Here is a 12,893-nt window from a genome sequence, read left to right as displayed (position 1 = left end):
GGACGTACAGGTACGCCAATGTGCCTGTCCGTGCCATTCTGCCGACGTATATGTACATGCGGCGGTCGGGAAGGGGTTAAAGGGGCCACGAAAATGTATGTATGTAAATATATAAATAAACTATGCGAATACAGAAAGATTTTCTTAGGGAATAAACATGAGTGACATAATGATGTGTCCCATGTGGATGAGCGATGTGAAGTGTACGGATATGCAAAGATATATAGATTCAAGTGCATCAATTCTAATATGGATACAATGATATACTATGCAATGAGAAACAACACATATACGTGTGTGTACGCCTATAGGATAAAGAGTAAAGTGAAAGGAAAGAAGGATTGCTTTATACTGGGATGTTGTACAATAATATGTCATAAAAGATTTTTCTGAACGTAGTCAATGTGAACATATGTGTATAAAGAAAATCTATTTATTTTGGCTTTGGTTCCTTCTGGAGACGATCGGATAGAGAGATAGAGTTGCAATATGCCCATTGGAATGAACCAGGATTTATTTATTTATCTTTCTTAGATGATTGTTCATTTTTCTTTAATGTTTTCTATAAAATGTTATTTTTTTTTTTGAAAATAAAGAAATTGAAAAAAAAAAAAAAGAAAATCTAATAAATAAAGTGCACACCAGTATTAAAATGCATCATGTGTGACTTAAAGCGGGAGTTCACCCTATAAAAAAAAAAAAAATTCTTCTAGCCTAAAATTCGGCATTGTAGCGCGAGCTACAGTATGCCGGTCTTAATTTTTTTATCGCCGTACTCGCTGTGTAATCGTACATAGTAGATTCCGACTGCCCGCGGGGAATGGCCGTTCCAATCCAGACGGAAGGTGATTGACGGCCGGCTCGGGCGCGCCACGCTTCTCCGGAAATAGGCAAAATAGGCTTGGCTCTTCACGGCGTCTGTGCGCAGGCGCCGTGAAGAGCCGAGACCTACTCCGGCTGTCTTCGGGGAGCGTGACGTGCCAGAGCCGGCCGTCAATCACCCTCCCTCTTGAAAGGAACGCCCATTCCCCGCGGGCAGTCGGAATCTTCTATGTACGATTACACAGTGAGTACGGCGATAAAAAAAATTAAGACCGGCATACTGTAGCTCGCGCTACAATGCCGAATTGTATGCTGAAATGTTGTTCTGCAGGGTGAAACACCGCTTTAAAGAGATAGGTGGAGCCCGGTGAGCCGAGCCAGCCGTGGCTTCCCATATGCTTCGGATACTCCAACCATGAGATCAACCCACCGTAATCTCTCTGCCCAGGTCCCGTTCAACTTTTAGTGTTCTCGCCCCACATTGCCAATATATTATCCAAAAGAGCCCCCCCATAAATAGAGAGATATGATTTATATCTGCCGGTGGAAGAGCCAACTTGCCCCTACAGGCTTCTAGAAACCAATGAACCCCCCCCCCCCCTATAATCCTACAATGCGACGATCCAATAGACGTTTGGTAAATACCACCGGCTAAGGTGTCGTCCTAATAGATGGCCAATGTGGGATCATCACATTAGATCAGGGGTCTCCAAACCTCCTAAACAAAGGGCCAGTTTACCGTCCTTCAGACTTTGAGGGGGCTGGACTGTGGCCAGTGGGAGTAAACGATGCCCCATCATTGGTGTCAGTGGGGGGAATAGTGTCCCATCATTGGTGTCAGTGGGAGGAATAGTGTCCCATCATTGGTGTCAGTGGGAGGAATAGTGTCACATCATTGGTATCAGTGGGAGGAATAGTGTCACATCATTGGTGTCAGTGGGAGGAATAGTGTCCCATCATTGGTGTCAGTGGGAGGAATAGTGTCCCATCATTGGTGTCAGTGGGAGGAATAGTGTCCCATCATTGGTGTCAGTGGGGGGAATAGTGTCCCATCATTGGTGTCAGTGGGAGGAATAGTGTCCCATCATTGGTGTCAGTGGGAGGAATAGTGTCACATCATTGGTGTCAGTGGGAGGAATAGTGTCACATCATTGGTGTCAGTGGGAGGAATAGTGTCCCATCATTGGTGTCAGTGGGAGGAATAATAATAAAATCTTACCCTGAGTTTGAGGGAATCTTTCTCGTATGGACTCGGTGTGAAGTCAGTATGGACCTTCGCTTTCCCACAGAAGGGCCCGGTGTATGGTGGGGGGAGGTTCTCTATGTTGATGCTGTCTCTGTTGCTATGGTGGGCATAAGAAGGGCTGCACAACTCGCTGCCTGCAAATAGAAGACATAATGATTGTCATTGGAACACGGAGAAATGTGTATGGAAAGATTATAGGGGGGTCAGCATTAGGATGACCATACACTTTACTATCTGATTGTATGTGTTGGCCTTCCATACAGTCTCTGCCTGACCTTGTAATAGGATAAGCTGCCCTACCGACACCGCCCACTGCCCTGCCGACACCGCCCACTGCCCCGCCGACAACGCCCACTGCCCCGCCGACAACGCCCACTGCCCCGCCGACAACGCCCACTGCCCCGCCGACACCGCCCACTGCCCCGCCGACACCGCCCACTGCCCCGCCGACACCGCCCACTGCCCCACCGACACCGCCCACTGCCCCGCCGACACCGCCCACTGCCCCACCGACACCGCCCACTGCCCCACCGACACCGCCCACTGCCCCGCCGACACCGCCCACTGCCCCACCGACACCGCCCACTGCCCCACCGACACCGCCCACTGCCCCACCGACACCGCCCACTGCCCCACCGACACCGCCCACTGCCTTACTGAAAATTCAACTTCCCTACTGACAATGCCCACTGCCCTACCGACACCGCCCACCACCCCGACACTGCCCGCCGACACCGCCCACTGCCCTACTGAAAATTCCACTGCCCTACCGACAACGCCCACTGCCCTACCGACACCGCTCACCACCGCGACACTGCCCGCCGACACCGCCCACCGCCCCCTGCCCTACCGACACTGCCCCCTGCCCTACCGACACCGCCCACTGCCCTACTGAAAATTCCACCGTCCTACCGACACCGCCCACTGCCCCGCCGACACCGCCCACTGCCCTGCCACCGCCCACTGCCCTACTGAAAATTCCACCGTCCTACCGACACCACCCCGACGACACTGCCCGCCGCCCTACTGAAAATTCCACCGTCCTACCGACACCGCCCACCACCCCGACGACACTGCCCGCCGACACCGCCCACTGCCCTACTGAAAATTCCACTGTCCTACCAACACCGTCCACTGCCCCGTCGACACCGCCCACCACCCCGCCGACACTGCCCGCCGACACCTTCCACTACCCCGCCGACACTGCCCACCGCCCCGCCGACACCGCCCACTGCCCCACCGACACCGCCCACTGCCTTACTGAAAATTCAACTGCCCTACTGACAATGCCCACTGCCCTACCAACACCGCCCACCACCTCGACACTGCCCGCCGACACCGCCCACTGCCCTACTGAAAATTCCACTGCCCTACCGACAACGCCCACTGCCCTACCGACACCGCTCACCACTGCGACACTGCCCGCCGACACCGCCCACCGCCCCCTGCCCTACCGACACTGCCCCCTGCCCCCTGCCCTACCGACACCGTCCACTGCCCCGTCGACACCGCCCACCACCCCACCGACACTGCCCGCCGACACCTTCCACTACCCCGCCGACACTGCCCACCGCCCCGCCGACACCGCCCACTGCCCCGCCAACACCGCCCTACTGAAAATTCCACTGCCCTGCCGACACCGCCCACTACCCTACTGACAATTCCACTGCCCTACTGAACATTTCACTACCCTGCCGACACCGCCCACTGCCCCACCGACACCGCCCACTGCCCCACCGACACCGCCCACTGCCCCACCGACACCGCCCTACTAAAAATTTCACTGCCCTGCCGACACCGCCCACTGCCCCACCGACACCGCCCACTGCCCTACCGACACCGCCCTACCGACAGGTTGCCTACCCCTGGTCTAGGGTGTAGATGGCGACCCTGAATGATGACTGAACAAAGATGGCGCCGTCCTTCTGGAGAGAAAAGCAGGTGAAGACATCGGCAGGGGAGGGCGCTGTGATCTCTGGGAGAGGTAATAAATACCCAACATACTACATAGGAAGCACTCGGATTGCAGTCTCCGTCGTCTCGCTGCAGAAAATGCACACTCACCGCTGGAGGTCTGCCTGCTGACGGATGTGTGGTGGTTGTCCTCCGGATCGGACAGTTTCCCGGGGAAGCTCCCATCCAAACTGCCATCTAAAGAGGTCGGAGACAACGACCCCGCCTCTCCCGGCTCCCCCTACAGGACACAACGAGAAAAGGTTAAAGGGTAGCTCCGCCCACACAGCCAACACAGACAGTACATGTGACCTGATTAAGCCAGCCTTGTGGACAGGAGGCGTGTCGGGTATAAAGCAGGGGCGGGGCTACAAATCCCATCAACCGGCCCGCCTCTGGGGGGTCCAGCGCGTGGCTGTCACCGGCATGGACAACAAAACTCTCTGCCGAGGTCCTTCTAGGCCCCCCCCCCACAGTGTATAAAAGAGACTCGGGGGCCACTTTATTAAATAGCCAATCATGTGAGACGTGGCCCCAACCATCCCATAATAGACATGTGCGCTTCGGACACATTTTTTATTTTTCGGATGGATTCGAATTTCCGAATTACAATAATACCGAATTTAAACAAATCCGAAATAACGAGAAAAAATGTATTCTTTTTTATTCTGTTAGTTTCTATTCCATCATTTTCTGTTCTACTCCATTATATTCTATTATTTTATTTTATTGCCTTTGGAAATTGGAAAACTATTCAATAAATAAAATAAAATTTGAACGAATCCAAAATAACAAAAAATAAATAAGAATTTGGATGGAATTCGAATCAAATAGTTTTTAAATCAAATTTGAATTGTTTTCTAATTTCCAAAGAGGACAAAAAGAATAGAAAATTATATAACAGAAAATTAAACAATAGAATATAATAGAGTACAACTAAATACAATAAAAAGAATAGAAAAGAATAAAAAAAAAAATAGAAAAGAATGAATATAATAATTTTCCAAAATTCATATAGAATAAAATAGAAAATAAAAGAATAGTACAGAAAAAAAAACACAACAGAATAGAATACAATAGAAAGAATATAACCATCTTCCAAAATTCGTCACCGATCTCCCACCATCCCATCACGATCTCCTCCCACCATCCCGTCACCGATCTCCTCCCACCATCCCGTCACCGATCTCCTCCCACCACCCCGTCACCGATCTCCTCCCACCATCCCGTCACCGATCTCCTCCCACCATCCCCGTCACCGATCTCCTCCCACCATCCCGTCACCGATCTCCTCCCACCATCCCGTCACCGATCTCCTCCCACCATCCCGTCACCGATCTCCTCCCACCATCCCGTCACCGATCTCCTCCCACCATCCCGTCACCGATCTCCTCCCACCATCCCGTCACCGATCTCCTCCCACCATTAATCTCCTCCCACCATCCCGTCACCGATCTCCTCCCACCACCCCGTCACCAATCTCCTCCCACCACCCCGTCACCAATCTCCTCCCACCACCCCGTCACCAATCTCCTCCCACCACCCCATCACCAATCTCCTCCCACCATCCCGTCACCGATCTCCTCTCACCATCTCGTCGGCCATGGCCTTCATCATCATCTTGCCGCATTTCCTGTTCATCGTCCGCGAAATCACCGCCCGCCATTTCTTGCCTATTTTTCCCGCGCCGCGTTTCCCGTCTTCGCTGGCGGCAGAGTTTTCATCTTCTGGGATCTGCAAAAAAAAAATAAAAAATGGAGCAAATTACAGAACTGAAACTTTGTTTCCTTTATTTACCGTCATTAGAAACGATCACAATACATATTTTTGTTTAAAAATAAAATTTGCAATTAGTGTTTATTGATTGGTTCGCGCAAAAGTTATAGGGGATAGTTTTATGGCATTTTATTAATACTTTTTTTTACTAGTAATGGCGGCGATCAGAGATTTTCAAGATGAGAGAGATTATATATAAAAAAAATTTAGTTTAAATATTTTTATTACATTTTTTTTAGTTTAAATAAGTAAATAAATAAAAAAAATGTGTGTAATATATATATATATACACACACACACACACACACATATATATACACACACACTTTTATTTACTTATTTAAAATAAAGAAAATGTAATAAAAATATTAAAATAAAAGTTTTTTATATATAAATGTTTTTATATATAATCTCTCTCATCTTGAAAAATGTATATATATATATGTATGTATATGTATGTATGTATATGTATGTATGTATATGTATGTATGTATATGTATGTATGTATATGTATGTATGTTGTGTGTATATATATATATTTGGTTGACCCCGCGTGTTTTTTTACGTTCTGTTTGAACGGCGCATGCGCCGTCCTTAAAATATCCCTGCGTGCATTGCTCTAAATGACGTCGCAAGGACGTCATTGGTTTCCACGTGAACGTAAATTACGTCCAGCCGTATTCGAGAACGACTTACGCAAAAAAATTCAAAACTCAGCGCGGGAACGACGGCCATACTTAACATTAGCTACCCCTCATATAGCAGGGGTAACTATACGCCGGAAAAAACCCGAACGCAAACGCTGTAAAAAAAAAATAGCGCCGGGCGGTCGCTCGTTTCAGAATCGGCGTAAATGCTCATTTGCATATTCGTCGCGTAAAAGTACGGAAGCGCCCCCTAGCGGCCGGCCAGGAATTGCAGCCTAAGATCCGATGGTGTAAGACACTTACACCTGTCGGATCTTAGGGAGATCTATGCGTAACCTGATTCTATGAATCAGGCGCATAGATACGACCGACGGAACTCAGAGATACGACGGCGTATCAGGAGATACGCGTCGTATCTTCTTTCTGAATCCGGCCCACAATATTTATTTATCTCATTCTGTTGTCTCTCCATCATTGTTAAAGTGCTTGTAAAGCCTCGTGTGTTTTTCCACCTTAGAGCCTCCTATGAACTAAGGGCCAGATTCACGTAGAATCGCGGCGGCGTAACGTCTCGTAGATACGTTACACCGCCGCAAGTTTTCGCCGCAAGTGCCCGATTCACAAACCACTTGCGAAGAAAACTACGCCCGCGGCCTCCGGCGCAAGGCGGGCCAATTCAAATGGGCGTGTGCCATTTAAATTAGGCGCGCTCCTGCGCCGGACGTACTGCGCATGCTCCGTTTCCTAACTCCCGCCGTGCTTTGCGCGCCGTGACGTCATTTTTTCCAAACGCAGACGCGCGTATCGTACTTCCGCGTTCCCGGACGTGTTACGCAAACGACGTTAATTTTTAAATTTTCAACGCGGGAACGACGGCCGTACTTTAGACAGCAATACGTTTGCTGAGTAAAGTTAGGGCACCTAAAACGACGACTAACTTTGCGACGGGAAACTAGACTAGCGGCGACGTAGGGAATGCGAAAATCCGTCGGGGATCGCCGTAACTCCTAATTTGCATACCAGACGCTGGTTTACGACGCAAACTCCCCCCAGCGGCGGCCGCGGTACTGCATCCTAAGATCCGACAGTGTAAAACAATTACACCTGTCGGATCTTAGGGATATCTATGCGTAACTGGTTCTATGAATCCGCCGCATAGATAGAAACAGAGATACGACGGCGTATCAGGAGAAACGCCGTCGTATCTCATTTGTGAATCTTGCCCAAAGAAGATTCTAAAAACAAAAGAATATATAAAAAAAAAGATTTGCTGCCAAAAGCGCATGATGGAAAAAAAATAAAGTTAAAAAAAAACTGTTGCGTCTCATTTCAGTTGCGGCGACTTGTTCCATCCGTCTGTTGAACCCCCAACCAGTTCCCGCCGAGTGTGCGGATTGTATGTAGGAAAACGGATCCATAAAGTTGCTTTTATCGCGGCGCGCAGTTTTCTCCGGAAGAAGAACTTTAAACTGTTCCTTTTGTAAGAAGATCGGCTTGTTTGTGCAACGCGGCCGCTGCGTCTTGTGAAAGCGTCTTAGTGACGGCGAGGAACAACAAAAGACAACATTGTCGCCATTGTGGTTGAAAAAAACGGGAACTAAAAACAAAAATTGATACATTCTTCTCATCACATGGAATCCCTCCTCTAGAAATTAGGGGCTTCCCGACCTTTTTTCCGTCAAGGCGCCCTTTAACCCCTTCAGCCCGAGACTCTTTTTTTACACTTGTCGTTTATTTTTCTAACACGTTTAAAAAAAAAAAAAAACACACACACACTTTCATGCTTTAAAAAACAAAAAAAAAAACAGTAAAGTTGGCCCAATTTTTTTGTATAATGTGAAAGTTGACGTTACGCCGAGTAAATAGATACCCAACATGTCACGTTTCTAAATGGCGCCAAACTTCGGTACTTAAAAAAAAAAAAAAGGTAATGGTCGACGCTTTCATTTTTTTTTATTTTTACTGGTTACACGTTTTGAGTTACAGAGGAGGTCTACGGCGAAAACTATTGCTCTCGCTCTAGCGATCGCGGCGACACCTCACACGTATTGCTTGAACACCGTTTTCATATGTGGGCGCTGCTCACATGTGCAAGTGCCGTACGCGGGGGGGCAGGGGGTAGGTGGCAGTTGTGTTAGTACCGCTCCACCAGCTGCCACTGCGGAAGACAATAGCGAATATTGATTCGCTAGTGTCTCAAGTGGGTGGGCTCAGGGTGCAGTGCTCTACGCCCGCGCCCCCCCCCCCCCAAGCCCAACCTTTTATAAACCAATATTAGAGCCTCAGGCTCTAAACATGTGGCCTGAGAAAAAAAACTCATAGAAACCCCATGAGTCCGGTGCCCCGCAAGCAACTCTGCATGCAAACTGGGGGGGGGCGCCCCTTATGGACCCCCATAGTGTCCTTTATCCTATGCCTCCATAATGTCCTCTGCCCCATCGTGTCCTCAGACCCATCATGTCCTCTGCCCCCATAGTGTCCTCCGCCCCCCCCCCCCCATAGTGTCCTCCGCCCCCTCCATAGTGTCTCCTCTGCCCCCCCCATAGTGTCTCCTCTGCCCCCCCCCATAGTGTCTCCTCTCCCCCCCCCATAGTGTCTCCTCTCCTCTGCCCCCCCCATAGTGTCTCCTCTGCCCCCCATAGTGTCCTCTGCCCCCATAGTGTCCTCTGCCCCCATAGTGTCCTCTGCCCCCATAATGTCTTCGCTCCTCTGCCCCCCATAATGTCTTCTCTCCTCTGCCCCCCATAGTGTCTTCTCTCCTCTGCCCCCCATAGTGTCTTCTCTCCTCTGCCTCCCCCCCATAGTGTCTCCTCTCCTCTGCCCCCCCCATAGTGTCTCCTCTCCTCTGCCCCCCCCATAGTGTCTCCTCTCCTCCCCCCCCCCCCCATAGTGTCTCCTCTCCTCTGCCCCCCATAGTGTCCTCTCTCTCCTCTGCCCCCCATAGTGTCCTCTCTCTCCTCTGCCCCCCATAGTGTCCTCTCTCTCCTCTGCCCCCCATAGTGTCCTCTCTCTCCTCTGCCCCCCATAGTGTCCTCTCTCTCCTCTGCCCCCCATAGTGTCCTCTCTCTCCTCTGCCCCCCATAGTGTCCTCTCTCCTCTGCCCCCCATAGTGTCCTCTCTCCTCTGCCCCCCATAGTGTCCTCTCTCCTCTGCCCCCCATAGTGTCCTCTCTCCTCTGCCCCCCATAGTGTCCTCTCTCCTCTGCCCCCCATAGTGTCCTCTCTCCTCTGCCCCCCATAGTGTCCTCTCTCCTCTGCCCCCCATAGTGTCCTCTCTCCTCTGCCCCCCATAGTGTCCTCTCTCCTCTGCCCCCCATAGTGTCCTCTCTCCTCTGCCCCCCATAGTGTCCTCTCTCCTCTGCCCCCCATAGTGTCCTCTCTCCTCTGCCCCCATAGTGTCCTCTCTCCTCTGCCCCCATAGTGTCCTCTCTCCTCTGCCCCCATAGTGTCCTCTCTCCTCTGCCCCCCATAGTGTCCTCTCTCCTCTGCCCCCCATAGTGTCCTCTCTCCTCTGCCCCCCATAGTGTCTCCTCTCCTCTGCCCCCCATAGTGTCCTCTCTCCTCTGCCCCCCATAGTGTCCTCTCTCCTCTGCCCCCCATAGTGTCCTCTCTCCTCTGCCCCCCATAGTGTCCTCTCTCCTCTGCCCCCCATAGTGTCCTCTCTCCTCTGCCCCCATAGTGTCCTCTCTCCTCTGCCCCCATAGTGTCCTCTCTCCTCTGCCCCCATAGTGTCCTCTCTCCTCTGCCCCCATAGTGTCCTCTCTCCTCTGCCCCCATAGTGTCCTCTCTCCTCTGCCCCCCATAGTGTCCTCTCTCCTCTGCCCCCATAGTGTCCTCTCTCCTCTGCCCCCATAGTGTCCTCTCTCCTCTGCCCCCATAGTGTCCTCTCTCCTCTGCCCCCATAGTGTCCTCTCTCCTCTGCCCCCATAGTGTCCTCTCTCTTCTGCCCCCCATAGTGTCCTCTCTCCTCTGCCCCCCATAGTGTCCTCTCTCCTCTGCCCCCCATAGTGTCCTCTCTCCTCTGCCCCCCATAGTGTCCTCTCTCCTCTGCCCCCCATAGTGTCCTCTCTCCTCTGCCCCCCATAGTGTCCTCTCTCCTCTGCCCCCATAGTGTCCTCTCTCCTCTGCCCCCATAGTGTCCTCTCTCCTCTGCCCCCATAGTGTCCTCTCTCCTCTGCCCCCATAGTGTCCTCTCTCCTCTGCCCCCATAGTGTCCTCTCTCCTCTGCCCCCATAGTGTCCTCTCTCCTCTGCCCCCCATAGTGTCCTCTCTCCTCTGCCCCCATAGTGTCCTCTCTCCTCTGCCCCCATAGTGTCCTCTCTCCTCTGCCCCCATAGTGTCCTCTCTCCTCTGCCCCCATAGTGTCCTCTCTCCTCTGCCCCCATAGTGTCCTCTCTCCTCTGCCCCCATAGTGTCCTCTCTCTTCTGCCCCCCCCCCCATAGTGTCTTTTCTCCTCCCCCCCCCCCCCCCATAGTGTCTTCTCTCCTCTGCCCCCATAGTGTCTTCTCTCTTCTGTTCCCCCCCCCATAGTGTCTTTTCTCCTCTGCCCCCCCCCCATAGTGTTAAAATGTACCCGTGCCCCCCCCCCCCCATGTTGTTGGAAATATTATTCTAAACATAAAGTAACACAATATATGTAAATGGATACTTTCCCCTTTTGTCGGACCCCACGTTACATGCGGTAGTCAAGGTTTGTTTTTTGAGTCATCGCATCTAAAAATGGACCTAAAATGTAGCAAAATGTTCCAATAATAACCTTTCCCTCCGACGCAGTCCGGTCACCTGATAGTATAAATAAGAAGAAAGTAAAGAAGAGGAACGCGAGGCAGAACGCATTTGGGATGAAGTGTCACTGAAAAGCCGGTCATTAGCGACATTTATGAAGAAGAGATAAAGAAGTGAGAAGATAGAATGAGTCTTACAGTAAATAGTCCGAGGCTCTTCCTCTCCTTATTGGAGGAACAAAAAGGTAGAAGCCGATTGGTTGACACGGCCAATACTAATATGAAGCACCTTCCTATGTTCTGTAGGTGATAGGATTGGATACATTTCACTATAATCAGTGCAGCTGCAGTTGATTATTCTGGTCTGTTCCGGGTTTCATCTGCTCCAGGATCGACTGCCTCCTCTGCTTTCCAGAGATCAGTAGATCTCGCTGGGACATAGGCAGTGGCGGCTGGCGCTCAATTTTCTTGGGGTGGGGGCAGCTCGTGGCCCCACTCAGCCAAACCCCCCCCCCCCCCCGTTGCTTGATCACTGCTTTGTTTGCTCGTCGCCCGCCAAGCCCCCCGCCAGCGTCGCCTCCCGGCGGTTGCTTCTCCTCCTGGCCAAATCGGGTCTCGGGACCCCTAGCCAAATCGGGTCTCGGGACCCCTAGCCAAATCGGGTCTCGGGACCCCTAGCCAAATCGGGTCTCGGGACCCCTAGCCAAATCGGGTCTCGGGACCCCTAGCCAAATCGGGTCTCGGGACCCCTAGCCAAATCGGGTCTCGGGACCCCTAGCCAAATCGGGTCTCGGGACCCCTAGCCAAATCGGGTCTCGGGACCCCTAGCCAAATCGGGTCTCGGGACCCCTAGCCAAATCGGGTCTCGGGACTCCTAGCCAAATCGGGTCTCAGGACCCGCTTCCCGATTGGCCAGAAGGGGAATGTGACCTGTCATCTTTAGCTGGGGACCTGGCAGCTGTTTAGTGGGGTTGGATCTGAACGGTGGGAGTTGGGTTTTCCCGTCTACGCTCATTACTGGTGGCAGAGTATGAAATCTCTCCCTTTATTCCACACAAGGGGACATTTTGTGTCTTTATAAACATCTGGGGCTGTACTGAGAATCACCACCAGGGGTCAGGCTCATCACTCAGACCTGGAATGTTCTGTATGCACCGAGTTTCCTACAGAAAAAAACAAACCATGCTAAAATCCCCACTGAAAGGAGGAAGTTTCATCGACACTAGGGTTGTCCCGATCCGTGGCGGCTGGTGCTCAACATTTTTTTTTTGGGGGAGGGGGGGGCACAAACTAAAAAAAAAAAAAAAAACAATTGCAGCTTCACTGTGCCCATCAAATGCAGCCACTGTGCCATCAATTGTCACCACTGTGCCATGTCATCAAACGCAGCCACCATGCCATCAATTGTCACCATTGTGCCATGCCATCAAATGCAGTCACTGTGCCATCCCCTCAAACGCAGCCACCATGCCATCAATTATCACCACTGTGCCATGCCATCAAATGCAGCCACTGTTCCATCAATTGTCACCACTGTGCCATGCCATCAAACGCAGCCACTGTGCCAATTGTCACCACTGTGCCATGCCATCAAATGCAGTCACTGTGCCATGCCCTCAAACGCAGCCACTGTGCCATCAATTGTCAACACTGTGCCATGCCATCAAACGCAGCCACCATGCCATCAATTATCACCACTGTGCCATGCCATCAAACACAGCCACT

General features: G+C 51.3%; 1 protein-coding gene across 1 annotated transcript in view; it reads right to left on the bottom strand.

Moving 5' to 3' along the window:
• Positions 1–12,893, bottom strand: part of SASH3 (SAM and SH3 domain containing 3) — a 53,460-nt gene that overhangs the window by 15,270 nt on the left and 25,297 nt on the right. The window contains exons 3-5 of the mRNA XM_040325055.1: positions 5,612–5,755; positions 4,133–4,262; positions 2,042–2,202 (exon numbers count right to left, since the gene is read on the bottom strand). Of these exons, the coding sequence (XP_040180989.1) occupies positions 2,042–2,202; positions 4,133–4,262; positions 5,612–5,755 (435 nt within the window). The remainder of the gene's footprint in view (positions 1–2,041; positions 2,203–4,132; positions 4,263–5,611; positions 5,756–12,893) is intronic.

This window comes from Rana temporaria, chromosome 9 (assembly GCF_905171775.1).
Source record: "Rana temporaria chromosome 9, aRanTem1.1, whole genome shotgun sequence".
Taxonomy (NCBI): Eukaryota; Metazoa; Chordata; class Amphibia; order Anura; family Ranidae; genus Rana; species Rana temporaria.
Note: the sequence above shows the minus strand (reverse complement) of the source record. Positions and strands in the feature narration are given on the sequence as shown.